At 45.8% G+C, this 18,898-nt stretch overlaps 1 protein-coding gene across 1 annotated transcript in view; it reads right to left on the reverse strand.

Moving 5' to 3' along the window:
- FBXO34 (F-box protein 34) overlaps window positions 1-18,898 on the reverse strand; it is a 39,734-nt gene that overhangs the window by 10,699 nt on the left and 10,137 nt on the right. The window contains 2 exon segments of the mRNA XM_018082634.3: window positions 616-815; window positions 16,297-16,375. Of these exon segments, the coding sequence (XP_017938123.2) occupies window positions 616-692 (77 nt within the window). The 5' untranslated portion in view covers window positions 693-815; window positions 16,297-16,375.

Below are 18,898 nucleotides of genomic sequence, written 5' to 3' on the forward strand. Positions count from 1 at the left end.
ACATATATTTTGAAGTAGTCTGAACTCAAACAAACCAGCATGTTCTTGCATTTGCATAAGGACAAGTTGTTCTGCCCGGTGTTCCTATAACGAGACACAGTGAGAGGCGTTCACTTAATTGTCACATAAGCACAAGTGTTTGAAATCAATCGTGCATTTCTTCTTAATAAGAGACACAGGAGAGTGAGCAATGCAAAATCTGAGCTTAAACTAATCTAATTACTTACTCCATAGTAAGACAAACCGCAACAATGAGTGCCAGCATTTCCACTTGCTCTAAGCTGACTGTGTGTTCTAAAGCCTCCTCTGACGAGCCACTCGCCAATTAAGTTTTACTTCAAAGTCGTGTTCCCAAACTAATTTATACAGCTGTTGCTAAAAAACCCAAGGATTTCTCCAAGCACCCTGCCAGCTGTAGGGAATCTGAAGTTGTCATTATCAAATAAAAACGTCAAAAGAACATTTCTGCCCTCAAGCCATTACAGCATTTCACTTAAACACCATCCGAAAGGAAGAATTTAGACCAAACAGTTGAGTGACAAGACAATAGCAAAGCAAGGAGAAGGCTCAGTCAGTGCTGAACAGTCAGCTAGAGGCAGGCCAGTCTGTTCATACCGTTTGACCTGGTGGAAGGTGGAGGATGTGGAATTCAGCGGTTCCCTGTGGAGGCCAGCTCTGCAGGAACTCTTCATGGTAACTTCCTCTCCAGCTAAGGCACGCCGTCACAGCCAATCCATCCTGGGTCACACCCCAGGCTCCCCCATCAGCTCTCCTTGCCCCACACAGAGCTTCACTGTGTCTCTGCCACCTAAAAACTGAACAAACATAAGACAATCACATTCAAGTACAGCAGCAGCTGAAGCACCGATGATCCAAACACGGACTCTCCCACGAGACAAAAAATATATATACACATATGTGCATGCACAGATACAAAATATATACATTTATATATAAAAGAACTTAACATCATCATGCCGTTATTGCAGCTGGAGTTTCTGAACACCATCAAACACAAATTAACACAACAGCCTGTCTGCACACACCACATTTTTCCACCTTATATACACGGCTACAGCGCTACCTTGTTACCTCCCACGGAACACCTCCGTCTGCAGAGCTCCTCGTAAACAGGACACACGAGAGATCCTTCTGCTTGTTAGCACTGCACCGGGCTTTGGAGGGAAATAGCTGCTGGCAGTAAGATTTGAGGCTGCCAGGAGTTACGTTAGCGTTCTAATCAAAATAACGTGGTGGATTTCATACAGGACAGAAAACATGTCACCACGCAGCCTCCAAGTCCTGTGAAAACTGCCCTGTCTTTGCATCACATGCTGATAAGGCAGATTACACCAAAAACAACACTGCTCTGCAGTATCTCTTGTTCTCACTGCCTTCTACACCTTGTCCTTGGAGCAGATACTCTTACCGGCGCCTTAACGGACTCTGATGGTGAAAGAACAACAACCTTCGAGCTGGAACATTAAAGGGAAGAGTGACACAGCAGAAGAGCCCTGGAAAACCTCAAATGCTCCAGCCCGAGTTGCCAGCAGATTGTTTTAGAGACCGTTTGCTTCCTCTCTAGAGGACCACGCTCAATGATGCCGTAATAAAGGAATGCCATTTGAGGATGCTAAACATAGAGCTGTGTCCCCAGGGGATCTGTGATTTAGTGCAGCAGGTTGTTCTCTCCTTTTCAGCAGCTTTGCCCAGCGTTCCTGCTGCTGCCCTACTCCTGCTTTTGCAGAGATGGAGCCTCTCACATCAACCCCCTCCCAACACCTCCCACACAGAAGAGCCTCAGCCTACACACCAACCAGTGCTTGACCAGTGTGGTTACAACTCAGTGCTCCCACTAAACACTCCTGGCCTGGAAAAGCTGCTCTTGGTAGCCACACTTGCTGAGAAAGCCACGAAGGATGAATTTTCCAGGCAGGAAAAAACAGAAGCTGGTTTAGACCCATCTTACTTGACTTTCTGCTACGGCAATTCCACGATTCGTCTACTGATGGTGATGGAGAGGTTAATCATTTGCCTACATTTGAGTAGCAGGAGCCTAAAATAATATATAAAATATTATATAAACACATTCCAGTCCTCATGGAGAAATCTCTGCTGAGTTCTACACAAGGCTAAGAAACGTGTCGGGTGGAGAAGATGGAGGCATTGCACTAGCAGAGCAGGGGGATGAGAGCATGTCCTCAGCTCCGGGAATTCAGGAACACCAGGAGTCAGGTTGCCATGATTAGCAGAAATTGAAGCTTTGTAGTTAAACACCACTTTCATCAGACTACCCAGGGTCTGTAACAAGGACCTACCCCTACGAGCAAAACCTAGGCACAAAAATCAGCTGTTTCTGATGTTTTGTGGGCTGTAAAATACGTTTTCACAAACAGTAATTCACAGAGGGGGAAAAAAAAGCATGTGCCTGGTGCTTTGGGAAAATCAAAGTTAAACACAAAATCGTTACTTTCCCATGAACCATCAGTAAGAGGCACTGAAATCCTGACTTTTCTCCAAGCTTTTGTCTGGCTTTCCTTCTGGCTTTACTGACACTAGCATTTCAGACTCAGCAGGAGCTGTATCACAAAAAACATGATTATATCCACACCCAAATAAACGCAACCACACCATTTCAAGAATGCCACTCACTTTTTCAAGAGCTAGAACTCCCTCCCATGTATCCCTGGTTAGAAACACCATATGTTTTGTGCTAGTCCTACTCCTTTGGGGATCAATTGAGAAGTAAAAGATAAAAGTCAGACAAAAAACTGAAACCCAAAGGTATCTTGTTTGACGTGAAGAGCTCGAGAAGCAAAACCATGAAAAGAAGGGATTCAGGTCAGGAGCAGCCACAACCCTGATCCAAGCACAGGAATCATACAGTGGGATGTCATGTGTTTAGGAAGGGACCAGCACCTACCAGAGGGAGGCAAAAGCTGGCAAAATAGACACAGCCAACTTCAGATGGGCACTGCAGCACAGCTCCATACAAAGCATGCTTTTTCCCCTCCTCTATAGCTGCTGGGCCATAGAAAAGAGCTGAAATAGACTATTAATGCCAGCAAGCCCCTGACAAATTCCTACTGTGTGAGGAGTAAAAAGCTGTGCTTGTGAATTAAAAAAAAAAAAAAAAAAAAGGAAAAAAAGAAGGAAAATAAAAAAAAAAAAATCAGCATCCAAGCTAGCAAAGATACTTACTGCCTTTTAATTACCACTGTTTCTGTACCAAGGCTGATCTTTAGCAGTAGGTGCTTCAGCCGATTTGCTAGTTTTGCACAGAGAAAGACTGAAATACAGATGCACAGAGAAACAAAACAGGAGAGGAAGTTAAAAACATAATGGTGTTGTTCTCCCTTTCTGAAGCCACCCCCAAACATATGCCTTCGTGCACAAGATGTGGGAAGGACTCGGATTTTGGCAGCAGTAAAGCATCACATCCTCCCGGCCACGGACGGCAGGTCGGTCCCACAGAATTCCCCGTCTTATCGTCAGGTTTGAATGCTGCTGCAGCTCGGGAAAACAAATGTATTAACTCAGCCAGAGTGGATGAAGGGGGGGGGGTCAAGGTCTCCTCATCTGTGCAGCACTAAAAAGCACTAAAGCTTTTGATATTTTGAACTAAAGCTTCACCGCAAGAACAAGTGTGTTTTAGCTGTAGCAACAGTAACCCATCAACAAAGGAGTTCAAAGGGTGGGCACATCCTCTCAGAAAATTTACTTTCTAGAAAGGAGGCCGTGGCCTCGGGACTGGATCTGAGCAGCAATCACCCTGCTGGTAAAAACATGTGTGAGAACACATTTGACCACCCCACCTCCACACAAGGATGCTCCACAGGGACATGGCACCGGACGAGCTGGGCAAAGAGCAGCAGCACAGCCAGGATGCAGGAGAAAGCAGCAGCAAGTGTTTCAGAGGGGAACTCAGAGGAGTTAATACCAAGAAACAGTCATTATGATGGTGGGGAAAAAAAAACAACACAGTGCTGAGGCCTTATTATAAAGATATAGAGTTTTGTTTTCTTGCAAGAACCGAGTTCCAAGTCCATTCCCCCACCACTGAGCTCAAGTTTAGGTTGTTACATGATACCTGCCTCTAAAACTATATTTCACCAGACAGGCAATTCTGCCATTTCCCAGCCTAGTCATCCCTCCCTCCCTCTCAAACACCTGCCAGGACACCTATAACAGCACCAGAACTTCCTAAGCAAGAAGCTTTGGCAGAAAGCTTTTCCTCATCCCATACTCCCACTGGGAACAATCCACAGCAGCTCCCAGACTAGGCTGCACAGCAAGATGATACACCAAATCCTCATAGTCAGCCTCTTAGACACCTATAGGAACACAACCCTTCCCTTTTAACCATCCTTCATGTAATATCTTCCTATTTAAAACACCTTAAAGAACTGCCTTTTGACACTAAAGGAGCCAACACAGACATAATTTGGCTTGTGTGCTCAGCTTCCCCACTGTTTGATGGTCAAAAAGGATAAATTTGCACAGATCTGATGTTATCTAATCTAAAAACAATAAGCCATAGGGGCTCCAGTTGGAATAAATGTAGGGGAGCTTCCTGTGTCCACTCACACACCAAAACCAACTGATGCCACTTCTTCTAGGCACCAGGAACCAGAGCTGGTAAAGCAAGACCCTGTTACCATTGCCTTGGCTCATTTAGCCACCAAATTTACTCCAGCCCTTCCCTCACTCCCATCCATACTCTGTACCCTGGATCACACCAGACAGAGCAGCTACTGAACTGAAATCTGAAGATTCCCATGTAAGGGGAATCAGTGGAGGTCACAAAGATGATCTGGGGTCTGGAGCATCTCTCTTATGAGGAAAGACTGCAAGAGCTGGTCCTGTTTAGTCTGGAGAAGACTGAGAAGGGATCTCATCAATGCACATAAATATCTCAAAGGTGGGTGCCAAGATGATGGTGCCAGACTCTTTTCATTGGTTCCCAGCAACAGGATGAGGAGCAATGACCATAAATTAAAACACAAAAAGTTCCACCTCAACATGAGGGAGAACTTCTTTACATTTAGGGTGGCAGAGCACTGGAACAGGCTGCCCAGGGAGGTCGTGGATTTTCCCTCTCTGGAGACATTCCTCTCTGGACACATTCCTGTGTAACCAGAGGTCCCTTCCAACCCTAATAATTCTGTGATTCTCTTCTAAATTTGAGCTTGGACATCCATGTCAGCAGGGAACACATGGATGCTCCAAAACACTGTGCAGCCCCATGGCTGTTCCAGTCATTGTAATTCCTGCCATGCTGAGGTCTCATCCCTCTTTTCCTCCCAGCTCATTCACACCTTTCCCTTTATCAGCACTGGTTTCCCACTTGATTTCTCACCTGAAGCAGCTCAGGGAGCTGAAAGTAGGAGAGAATTAACCCAGAAGTGGTCAGCTCCCTGACCCACTTACCCCCAAGACCTGGCAGGAACTCACAAAGCCCGGCAGGATGAAGTTCTCAGCAAGTCAGCCTGGATTCAGCCACCTCCAATCCACACCTGGAATCGTGCTGGAAAAGGTGCCTGCTACAAAGTGGTTTTTAGCTTCTTTCAAGGCAGTGGAAAGGAACACTTCTGAATGCACAGTGGGCAGAATGCAGAGTGTTTCGGAAGCGGGGAAATGAGCGTGTAGGGCTCCAAGGCAACATTTGACTCTCCACTGCTGTCAAGCAGCGCTACTTGCTGTACTGATAAGCATATGAAATGCTTATTCTAATGAAGCACTACAGGGAGAACCTGTCTTCCTTCCAAGATCATGTCAATGAAGAATGAAAGGCTTCACATTCGTAGCAATCCTGCCTTCTCTCTAGGTGGGGTAAGCGTTGGAAGGACTAAGTCGCCCCCTCAAAAGGAAAATCTCAGAAGGGAAAGAGAAAATAAAGGAAAGACAAGCTCTGCTGCACCCTCTTAACTCTGTATTTTGAGTACTGGAAAAAAAAATAATATTACAAGTGTTTCCCTTGTTCAACTATTCCTGAAAGGTTTCAGCTGTCTCGGACGATTTGGGCAAGGACATCACCCGCTGCTCAACGGGGAAGGTGTTAAGAACTGGCTCATTAGATTCGTCCTGCTTGATCCAAGAGGAAAACAAAACCAGTCAATCCCTCACTGGGCAGTGCTGGTGACAAACACCCACCACCACCCCCAGATCACACGTCCCTCTGCTTTCTAGAAAGCTGCCTTGGCACTGCCTGCTGCTGCCTCGTGCCCCGAATGACAAACGGGGGGTGGCCGAGCACCCCGAACCAGCCACGGCTGCTGCGGCCTCGGGATACGGGGTGTGGGCAAACCCACCCACTGAACACACCACACTCAGGGCCACGTGACCCCCCCCAGCCACGCCTGAATTATTTAGAGTATAAAACTAGATTTGCTTTTTGCCGTGCAGATCCTGAATTAATGAAAGCTCAGCTGAAGGGCTGCTTCCTCGGGACGAGAGTAAGGAGAAAGCTTCCAGAAGCCTTCCTATTATAGAAGCAATAGGAGCTGGTTCCAAAAATAGTAGAGCAGCATTCCCAGAGCTCTGGAGACGTTGTGCCCTGGTTTTGTGAGGCTGAGGTCTCACTGGATTGCTCCTGTACATGCAAGGATGGGTAGGAATGACTGCAAGATGCAGAACTGACGTGAAAAGGGAGTTTTAGGACAAACACCAGAGAGAGAAACCCAAACAGACTATAAGGAAGAGATCAGCTTGAATGCCAACAGAGAGCCAACCCGACCCACTTTGGAGAAAGCCAGTTAAAACCAGCAAGAAGAAGCCCACCCTTTTCAAGAACACAGCTTGCTAAAAAAGATCCTGATGATGATGATTATTACTATTATTACAACAACACTGAGGTGGCAGATTAGGATTGTCAACAATCATTTCATCACCCCGTTTGTCCTGTGGATGTCAGGGATTCCGGTTGGAGAGGAGCACTGGACTTGTTTGGTAGATTTCTTTTTGCTGTGACAGCTCATAAACTGACCAACACATGGGCCTTCCTGACAGCAATTCCTCACGAGTTCACCTGGAATAGTTGGTTAGTGATCCAGCAGCAGGGCATAACGACCCACTCTAATTCCTAAAGTTTCCTTTGCCTGTTTCATGGCAGTTCTTGTAACACAGTGGGGGAAAAAACCACTCATTTGCAAAACTCCTCTGATTACCAGTGTATCTTTGTTTATCTTTGTGTATCTTTGCATCTGTGTACTCCAGCACAGGACTGGCCTTTTTACTGGCATGTAGTGACAAAGTAAAATGTCACCAGGAAACCAAAAATATCATACTGGACACTACATAGGCAAGAAGACCCCCTGTCCCATGGCACAACTCCTTCTGTACATCTCTCCACAGGGTATGAAATGGCTTCTAAAACAGAAGAACAAAGCTGCACCTGACTTCTAAATATCCAGCAAATAAATAAATACAGTTCCTTCTTCAGACCTCTGCTAATAAGGAAAACCCCACAGCAGGTGCCTCAAGGTTAAGCACTAAATTCATCAGCTTTACAACTCAATTCACTGAATTAAATATGGCTTTAACAGGTTTATATGGCTCTAACTGGTTTGGCCCAGCCTTTGGGCTGACATTTCTCCTTTCAGAGACCACCCCACATCCCCTGATTACAGGGCCAGACCTACACAGTTTAGCAGAATAAGGGATAGTTAATTTTTGTTTACTTCTGTTGAATCTTACCCTTTTAACCAAAAGGTTATGTTGTGGATTTCTCTGTCCTATATACCACTGTGGGTACCTTCTCAAAGACACAGTCACAAAAAACAAACAAACAAACAAAAAACCCCTCAAAAAACCTTAACCAAACTGAATCCACATAAAATACTCAAAGCAGAAGGACAGTTTAGTTCACACGGATCAATTCTGCTGATCCTCTGCAGCGTTGAGAGGTTACAATATCCACTAGGCAACCCTAAAGCACCCAAATTTTTCCTAAGGGTCTCCAAAACCAAATTCAACAAACCTTATTTAGCAGAACACACACTAGATTAAATATAACAGTACCAAAAAAAGAAAAAAAAAGGTTGTAGAAGTAATTGTGCCATTAGTTGCAAATATTTGGATAGGTTGGATAAGGCCTTGAGCAACCTGGTCTGGTGGGAGATGTCCCTGCACAGGGCAAGGGGGGGTTGGGACTAGATGATTTTTAAGGTCCAATCCAACCCCTTAAAATTCTATGATTCTATGATTTCTGTCTTTCAAAAGGCCCAAGTTTTTCTGTCATATTCCTGAATCCACCCTGTTCTCACATACGAGCATTTTCCACAATTTTTTGCACCAGTATCTCATGATTTGTCATAAAATCTGTAATCCTTTCCAATTTTTCTTTAAAGTAGGCCACTGCTGGTGCCCCGATGTCACACCTTCACAGAAAACTATCTTTCACTTTGCAAGGATGATGTAAAAGATGCTGAACCCTGAAATTTCAAACTCATAGGTCAGCAGTTTACAAAAAAAAAATCTGCTCTGCAAACTTGGGAAAACAGTTATCCCAAGTATACCCAGCTTCAGGACACATTTCATGCAAAAAGAAGCTCAAACTACTTTTCACAGAACATTTTGGAACAAAATGCCTCATGACATCTGATGAGGACAGCAAACTTCTAACAGAAGAGATTCCTTAGGAGCATCTAAAACCAACCTACCCACCCACAAAGAAGACACAGCACCACCCACACCCTCTGAACAAGCTTTGGATTCACTGGGCTTTCCAGATGTATCTGATAAAACAAAAAGCCCCTAAAGAACAGGTTACAGCCTAAGACAACAACAAAAAAAATAAATAATAATTAAAAAAATCACTAATTAGTGGTAGGTTCTACAAGGGCCTCTGCAGGAGGAGGTCAGGGCTGCCCCAGGCCCTTTCCAGGTGGCTCCACCATGCCCCACCACAGGACATGGCTGAGCTCATCAGTGAAGCAACTGGTACCACTGGAGAAACTTATTTAGGAAAGGGTAAAAAACACCTGATAGAGAGAGGATAGGGAAAAACCCCACCAAGGTCAGAGAAGGATAAGGAGGGGAGGCTCCATGGCAGAGCAGGTAATCCCCTTTAGTAAAACGGGAGAGAAAAGATGTTTGTTTCATGTTTATCTTGGGATTTTACTACTATTTTATTATTTGAACTGTCAGTAATTTTTTTTTGTTCGTTTTTCCGCAACAGCAATCAGTAATCTCCTGAACTTTATCTTGACCTTTTAGCTCTCTTGGCAGTCTTTCCATGCCATTTCTGATTCCAGCCCCTGGAAGGCAATAAATTTCCCTGGACAACCTGTCAGGTGCAGTCACCCACTGGAACCACTCGCTGCTTCTCCCAGGTGATCCTGTCTGGCATTGTTATCATCAAGTCTTCAGGAGGGACAGGAATATTCCTCCTTATTTGGAGAGTGACCAGTTTCCAGTCTTCCTCTTTTATTGACTTCTAACTTACTGTGAGACACTGAGCAGATCCCACCTGCATCCCTGATGTAGAGGGGGGTCCAGTCTCCCGAGTCTCCAAGCTCTCTGAGAACATCCTGTTTCACAGAATGGTTTGTGTTGGAAGGGACCTTAAAGACCACTTTGTTCCAACCTTCTGCCACGGGCAGGGAGGGACACCTACCACTATCCCAGGTTGCTCCAAGCCCCATCCAACCTGGCCTGGAACACTTCCAGGGAAAAGGCAGCCACAGCTTCTCTGGGCAACCTGTGCCAGGGCCTCACCACCCTCACAGTAAAGAATTTCTTCCCAAAATCTAATCTAAACCTGCTTCTATCAGTTTAAAAACTTTATCCCTGTCCTGTCACTCTCTACCGATATAAAAAGTCCTTCTCCCTCCTTTTTATAAGCCCCCTTAAGGTACCACAATGAGGTCTCCAAGGACCTTCTCTCCAAGGTCTCCAAGGAACCCAGCTCTCTCAGCCCATCTCCACAGCAGAGGTGCTCCAGCCCTCTCATCACCTCCATGGCCTCCTCTGGACCTGCTCTAAAAGGTCAACGACTTTCTTGTGCTGAGGACCCCAGACCTGGGCACAGTGCTCCAGGTGAAGTCTCACAAGGGCAGAGTAGAGGGGGAGAATCACATCCTTCAACTTGCTGACCACTCCTCTTCCAATGCAGCCCAGGACACAGTTAACCCTCTGAGCTGTGAGCACACACTGTTGGCTCATGTCCAGCCTTCCACCCCAAAGAACCCTCAAGTCCTTCTCTGCAGGGCTGCTCTCAATGACTTCTCCTGGTCTATACCCATGTCTGGCACTGCCCTGACCCAGGTGTAGCACCTTGCACCTGGACTTGTTGAACTTCACGGGGCTCCTCATTCTCACAAACGCTACACGGCCTTCTCACTTCCTCACGGAACTCCTTGACCTGGTGACACAGCTCCTTGAGGACACACGTTCTGCAGAGATGATTCTCAGCCCCAGCTTCTTGGGCAGGCACCAGCCCCTCTTTACAACCAGAGGCCCGCAGAGCTACATGAGCTGCCATCAGGCCTGGATGGGTGGAACCCTCTGACGTCGCCAGAGCAGCAGCTTCAACAGCTGCTGGGAAGGAGCACCTCTCCAACAGCTCCAGGCCTGCAGCATGAAGGGATACAAGGAGAGGCAAGGAAATGGGACAGCCAGCAAATCAAAGATGGAATCCAATCCAGAGGCAGAAGGAATAACACAGTAATGCTGATGAGACTCACAACAGCACCTGGCGTGACACCACAATCCAAGCGGACCCCTGGTTATCTGTCCTACAAAACCAGGCACTTCCAGAGCTCATCCAAGCACATACAGATCAGCAGGAACAGGATCAGGGAGGAAACAGGGCAGCAGTGAGTGGAGCTGGGGCCACACAAATGCAGGTGGACGATCCCAAAACAACATCAGGGTGAGGAGGATATTTCTCACCACCACACTGCTTTGCAGCTTGGAAAAAAAAAAACAAAATGAAAAACAAATAAAAACAAAAAAAACCAAAAAACCAAAACAAACACCACCACCCCCAAAAAACTAACCAAACAAACAACAAGAAAAAAACCCACAAACAAAAACCCCCCAAAAAAAACAAAAACAAAAAAACCACCACACAAAACCTGCTCGAAGGGACCAGAAAGGACTTTGAACACCCGAAGCACAGGAGTGTGACACACCATGGCCAAACTGCTTAAGATGAAGACACAAAGCAGGCAAGAGGACACGCTACAAATCCTTCCCAGGCAAAGTATCACCTGGTTTTTACACAAATTCTTAAAAGAACAACATACACAGAACATCTGCTGAACTAACTCGGCTACAGATAAGCTCAGGGATTTTTGACTGGTAAACTGCAGTAGAGAGCAAGATTAAACACAACATCTTTGGGCATGATTTTTTCAAAGGACTTTTTAAAACCTAAGCTAATTTGGAAACCTACCAGTTCTGTGGATCTTTAAAAATAGAGCCAAAAAAAGATAAAAGATTTTTTTTTTCCATTAATAACTCAGAGTTACTGAAGTAAAAAATAGTTTGATATTTTAAGAGCTTTATAGTCTATACACCTAGCAACTAACACAATTAAATTTTCAGAAATTCCACGCATAGCACGAATTCCACTGTAATTCACTCTTTAAAGAAAAAAGAAAGGCCCCAAAATAGCACTGAAATTTTAGTAAAGGACAGCTTCCACACACTAAAGTGTCTTGTCAACTGTAAGAACTTTTGCTGCAAATCTTTCCTTTTTCATGTTTCATCTTCAAAATTCAGTTGCACAGACCTACAACAGGACTCCAGAAAATTCTGGTGCAATTCTTTCCAGGTTAATGGCCATTTTGGAAGTACAGACTTTTCTGCAAACAAACAGAAGTTTGTTTCACAAGATTTTAAACTTTTTAATGCAAAACACTAGAAAATATAGAATCATGGAATGGTTTGGGTTGGAAGGAACCTTAAAGATCACCTCATTCCAACCCCCTGCCATGGGCAGGGACACCTTCCACTAGACCAGGTTGCTCCAAAGCCTGTCCAACCTGGCCTTGAACACTTCCAGGGGTTGGGCAGCCACAGCTTCTCTGAGCAACCTGTGCCAGGGCCTCACCACCCTTATCTTCCCATATCTAATCTAAATCTCTCCTTTGTTATTTTAAAATTGTTTCCCCCTGTCCTATCACTATCTGTCCACTTAAAAAGTCACTCTTCCTCTTTTTTATAAACCCCCTTTAGGCACTGGAAGGGGCTCTAAGGTCTCTCCAGAGCCTTCTCTTCTCCAGGATGAAATATCCCAGCTCTCCCACCCTGTCTCCAGAGCAGAGGGGCTCCAGCCCTCTGAGAATCTCCATGACCTCCTCTGGATCCGCTCTAACAGTCTAAAAACAGCTTTATAATCAAGACAGAAAAGGAAAAAACATAAGCATTGCTGTCTAACCCAGTATTCCAGCTGTTCCCTCCAGTACAATCAATATTCTCTTCTCAGAGAACACAAAAAACCCACCAAACCACTAAGAAGCAAAGCAGAAAATAAGGCACCCACAACTGTGGCTTAAAATGGATGGTTTAAGTGAACCAGCCTCAGAGCTGGGCACTGTCACTGTACTGTGGAAATACTCAGCACGTTTTCCAGTGGAGCAGCTGGTGTGAGCACACCCTGGAGAAGGACATACCCTCACAGATCCGACAGGCCAGCTCCAGAGATCCTACTCACCACGCTGGCTTTCAACAACCAACTCTCTCCCAAAAGCCAGCTGAAGCTTGCTTCAAGCCCAAAAACTAAGTTACCAGAGCAATCACCGAGCTTGATCCCTCAGCGTTTGACATCTCTCACTAATTCTCTAAGAGTTTGCAGGAAATAATTTCAAAAGCTCCCTCAAGAAAATAAGTTTTGAGCTGTCGTTTTTCCATTCCGAGCCATCCCTGCACTATTTCATAGCTCTGATAATTGTACCACTGACTAAACTCCAACTGGGAATAGCTGTTTTTATCATCACTATTAAAAACAGTCCCTCACACTGTTAGGAATCTGGAAACTCACTGGAGCTGCATCCCACCCTTCGGCCTCTCAAAACACCACAGAGCAACGAAACTATGTGCTGAAACCAGAGGATCCCTGTGCTGAACAACTCCTGTAATTTCTGGGTAATTAGAACTGCCTCCCAAGCAAACCATGGAGGCTTGGTTATTGATTTTAGAGGGGCAAATGGCACCAGAGCTCTGAAAGTCAAAGTTAATTTATAGTTTTCCATACTGGACTGGGAAAGCTGAGTTACTTTTAGAACTGGAGCAGTGATGTGCATGTTAAAAAGCCTTACATATTCACCTAGGTTTTTTCAAAAGCAAAGAGATCATATGCAGTTTTCCTTTCCTAAAAGCACATTATCTAGATTTTCACACCTTAACCAGAAGAGTGACTGACAGCTCTCAGAGAAGCAGCAAGATGCAGAAAAACAAGAGTTGAAAGAAGAGTGGGTTTAAAAAACAGCTTTTAATTATCTGAAGGTACTGTTGCCAAGTAGACAGCAAAGAAGCTGTGCATCACATACAGATGGGAAAATTCCCCCAGGTTTATTTCACAGTCAATTACAGTGGATTAACCTATTAGGAAGAACAAAATATATTTTTTTTTTGTGGATGCAAGTTTCAACAACTTGAAGAATCGTTGCCACTGGTACTTTGATACACAGGATCCACAATCTGTTCTATCACACTTCCAGTCATCACAGTACATAAACACACCCTAGAAGCAACCTCTCCCTCTTTTTTAATGCATCTTCTGTCATTATTTCCTTCTCAGGGAACTGCATCCCCTCCCCTCCTGGCTCCCCACTTTGAGTATCATTTCATATATCAGTATTTTTTCTACTGTTGTTAAAGAACAGCAGCAAGCACCTTCAAACTTCTACACACACACCTTTGCACACACTCACATATATTATTCACATCTGTCTCTGCAAGATGCCACTGTGTAAGGTTATTTGTCAAACAGAAAAGCATTGCAGCAGTGAAAAATCAGCTTTCCAGGATCCCTGTGCTAAATCCTGGGTGTGCCTACTTTTGTTTGGTATCAAGTTCCTTCTGCTGGCTCTGCTGCAAGAGCAAACTACAGGGATAGTTAAGTTTTTCCCCACCTCCAAAAACATCTGTTCCTTTTCTAAGTTCTCCAGACTTCCTTCCCCTTGACCGTATCACAAAGGCTCTCTTTTTTAGCAAGGCTGCCTTCTTGATAGTCCATCACCATTATCTTCTTGTTCTGCAGAGCAGCTTGAATCACTGGATCTTGCAGAGCTTCCAGTCCTTTCAGCTCAAGGCCAGGATCTCAATTCAAGCATCCTGATTTACAGACAGGGTTGTTAAACTCCTTCCCTGCCTCTTATTTAACACTCCACGGCTTCCTGTCCTGGGAGGCAACCAAACTGCCACAAGAAATGCCAGCCTCTGTTCAACACCCACAATCCCCGTGACACTGAACACTTAAAACAATTATGTTACTCCCAAACCTTGCACTGCAACAGCTTTTACTCCACAAAAGTGCAGAGATGAGCAAAAATTACTTCAGCACGAAGGAGCCTGAGCCGGTTCTTCGCTGAACCTCACAGCATTCCGAGTTAACATTCAGGCTTGGCACGACCCGCCATCCGCTCGAACACACAGCACAGTGTCACCCCTCAAAACCCCACTGTTCAACCTAAAGGCACTTTCTCTCTCTCTCTCTCTCTTTTTTTTTTTGGATTTTCAGGGTGCGTCAGCTGCTCACTGAAACAGTGGGAATGCTCCATTTAGCACACACACACTTGTTAAACTGCTCACAGCATGCAAATAAAACACCGCATTGTGCAAAAGTCATTCAGAGCCTCCCCATCCGTAGATATGAGCAGTGGAACCGCGGCCAGGAAAGAGAAACTTGGAACAACATGCAAATATTTCAGTCCCTTATTCCCAACGTTCACATCCCAGGCTGGAGCCCACAGCCCTGTCATGCTGAGGGGTGACCATGTCGAGAGTCTCCTCCATGCAACGGGTGGGAAAACAACCATTATCTGTCTTGCCCCGGGACTGCACCCTTTTATTTGTAGTTATTACTGCAAACTGCCTTTTTTTCCAGACAATGGTTGTGTTATTATAGGTACCTTCATGCCGTGCCAAAGCACATACACACAGCAATTCAGAACAATCAGCCTTGTTTTCATGGGAGCAAAGGTTGCAGCCAAATGAAATGGGTGGAGATCACATTAAACAATCTTGGAATCTGCTAATAGGATATAGGAAAATGTGACCATAATGCAGATGCGGAGTTCCCCTTTCACCTTCCAATGTTATGGATAAAATAAAAGCTTTGGAAAACCAATTAAACTGTTTGAACAACATTAAGCAAGTTGAAGTGCTCTCAGGGTTCTTACAAGACCACTGAGAAGCTCTTTAAAATTAAAACAAAGAAATGCCCTTTCAAAGCTCTGAAACCAGGGAGCCTTTCCCCACCCCAGAACACCACCTGCTTTAAAGACATGGGACACCTGCAAGTCATCTCCTTCTCCAAGGTAAAGAAAAGCTCACCAAGACAACTGTTCCAGTCTTAAAGACATGATCAGCACCTTCTTTAAGCGGGGAGTTTTCGTACTGAGGCACCTTGCTTGGTCAGCTGTAACCTGCATTCCCCTTGTTTGCTTTTGAGATGTGCATTAGTCAGCTTTCTCCTCCACAAATCTGATTGTGCCTCTGCATGATCGTACACTGAAGTCATGTCCTTGAGCGTGTGACATCAGTCTGTTGCCATGGCAATGCACAGGGCAGTCCAAAATTCAGTATTATGGCATCACTGTGGGATCAGACAGCGGAACAAGCCAACGCCTCAGAGCTGGTTAATGCAGCACGAACAGCCAAGACATTTCAATCTAAATGTTAAAGTGTGACTGCACTTTATCACACAATATTCCTCATAAATATGGCTGGAAGCCTCAAGAAAGACGATCCAGAAGGTCACTGAAGACAAACAGAGCCATCATGCATCACTAAAGAAGGGCAATATGTTTCCAAGGATGGCCACCAAGTATGAAGAAAGCTTAGTTCAGCTCTCTGAATAGAAACCACCATCTGTTCCTAAGGCAACACCAGACCTGCCTAAAGAGATCGTTCACAGAGAAACAGGGATGGCCCCCCGGCACCCTCGGGCCAAGGGCTGGGTTGCACAGTTTTTCTGGAAATCAGAGACTGGAGCATCACAGCCCTGTCAGCCCTTTCCAAGAGAAAGCATTACATAAGACACAGTTCTTCAATTTCGAGCTGTGAAGCAAAGATCATCATTAACCCAACCTGTAACAAAGCCATGTAGTTAAAAAAGGGTGGTACCTTCCAAGAGTTGTTATTCCATGTAGGGTTAGACATTACAGTTCTGTAGGTTCCTTGCACACTCACGAGAATGGCATTTCTGAAGAGCAAAAGGGAAGGAAAAAGGAAATTAGTGACACAGTAACAGTGTTACAACCACCAACCAGCTCTTAAGACACAAAAGACCGATTTGCCCAGAGCAAAAGGGCACATGGGAACAGGCACCCCTGCACTGCTGACGTGGAGCACCACCAATTCAAGGTCTTCAGTGCTGACTGACCGAGTACACCCCAAAAAGAGCCCACCAACTACAGGTGGCTGGGCAGAAGGCACTTTGGCACCCTGGCAGCCCAGGGTGCAGGGACAGCAAAGAGGAGGAACACAAAGCTCCCAGTAGCCAGGCTGGACCCCTTTCTTTACCTGCTCCCATCAAACACCACATGTTCAGGGGTTCCCAGTCGCTGCTCTAAACACCCAAATTCCTCAAGACCCTTGAGTGCCACCGCTTCTGCACGGCAGCTTCTGTGAAAACCAGCCCCTCCCCGCACGCTTGACTGCTTTCATTTCGCCTCCTTCCGCTTTCCCTTATTAATCCACGTGTCTCCCACAGCTCACTCAGCACCTCCCTCTGCAAAGCTGACCTCCATCCTCCCCATAACCCCGGACGCACCCACAATTTCTTCACGCTGCCATTAACGAGGCACGTTTCACGTTCTCGGCACGGATGCAACCCTCACCCTCTCCTAACCCCTCCACCCATGTCCCTGGCTGTAATTACCCCACACCTCGTTATCTAACACCCAACACAAGCCTTGGGGCTGGGAACCATTGTTTATTTGGCTCTGCGACGTCACACACCCCGGTGGCGTTGTATAAATAAATTCCACAACCTGTTTGAGCCTGAGCTTGATTCAGACCTGAATTATCCCAGTTTCTAAGTGACTGCTGCAAATACCTTCACTTGCTGCTTTAGCAACACCAGCTTACACAACCAGCCACCACAGGCAGCTCCAGTGCCACTCACCACGGCAGCCAATTGCTCCCACGGACCACAACTGCACAAAAAACACCTTAAATCCCTCTACTTTTAAATACAAGTTGCAGATTACAAAGGGGAGAGGCAGGCAGAGGCATACTGCCCTCAGCAATGTGCCTGTCACCTGAAGGACAAGCTCCACGGGCCAGTGTCACCTCTCAGCCACCAAAGCATGCAGGCTTTGCCCCAGTCTCAGCCCTTACACCCAGCAGATTACCCTGTCACGAGCCTGAAGTACCACTAAGGATGAGATTCTGGAAGCAGCTTTACACCAAACGGATTTCAGAGCGAAATAAAGCCAGCAGGCTTCATCTCCATGGAGCTCCTGCAACACAACATAGGTTGAGCAAGTTACTCAGGGCAGAGGTCTTTCTTATTAACTACCTAGTAAATTCAGATTAAAGTCAGACAGCTTTTCCCCCTCCCTCACATAAAAATCAGATGCTATCCAGCCCCGAGGAATCAATCCAGCTCCTGCAATAAGGAAAACCTGCTCGCAGCCACATGACACCACACACAATCCAGAAGACTGTGGCCCTTCAGATACTCATTAAACTTTTTTCCCCTAGAAAAGTCTCCAGCAAAGGATAATTTGCCTTCAATTCATTTTCTACAGTCAGGATGGATGGTAACTAAGTACTGGATATGGAAGCACATGAGAAGTCCCAGGGCAGCCATCCCAGCTCATGGACACATCAGTGCAAAAACCTGTGGACAGTCACCACCTACTGCCCCAGCCACGTGTGCCGGTTCCAGCATCCATGTGATGCTTCAGAGGGGCAATCAAAGCCCTGAGCCAAACACAGGGAGGAGGGGAAGGAAGCACCAAGACACAACACAACCATTAAGAGGTAAACAGAGGCCTGAGAAGAGCCAAGGCTGGGGGGCTGCTGTGGAAGCTCAGTTAACACACTTCAAGACAAGGAGCGGAGAATAAGTCAACTCACCATCCCCAAATGGTCACAAGAGCCTTGTCAACTTGCACAGACTGAAGACCAGTTCCAAAAAAACACTAAGCACGGCGTTGGGAAGGCAAATGGACCGTTTTGAGAACATAGGATTAGCTTTTTTACTGGAGAAGGGGAACACAACAGCAGCACACACAACAACTAACACTGTGGGTTTGAGACACCTGTGAGAGACATCGTTTTATGAGCCAGCAGTTCATGTCAACACAGAAGATGCCAAAATCTTGCTGTATGTGATGGTGTTTACAGGTGGAGGAGCTCTGCCCTCTCATAGGAAGGAGCTGTGCTTTGCAGACCCTTCCTGACTACCCAGCTGAACCTCCTGTCCACAGGCAAGTCCCTTTCCATCTACACTACCCTCGGAGCAGGTTGGCCAACACAAAAGTTATCATATCACAGCCCATCTTCTGGCTTTTTTTCCCTACAAAGGCAAGGCCCCCAATCTCTTTTAAAAAGGCAGTGTGGTACTCCCACACCAGACTCATATCCTGCATTATTCTCTCAAGGAAACTGTGGCAAAGATCACTGGGTTATCTCCACCACAGGCTGGGGGTCAGGGAGCCCTGCTGCCAGATAACACTCCAGGCTTAAACCTGGTTTTTATTTAGGCAATACCCAA

The sequence above is a fragment of the Manacus vitellinus genome, unplaced genomic scaffold (assembly GCF_001715985.3).
Source record: "Manacus vitellinus isolate BGI_N305 unplaced genomic scaffold, ASM171598v3 scaffold_6_pilon, whole genome shotgun sequence".
In the NCBI taxonomy this organism is placed as follows: domain Eukaryota; kingdom Metazoa; phylum Chordata; class Aves; order Passeriformes; family Pipridae; genus Manacus; species Manacus vitellinus.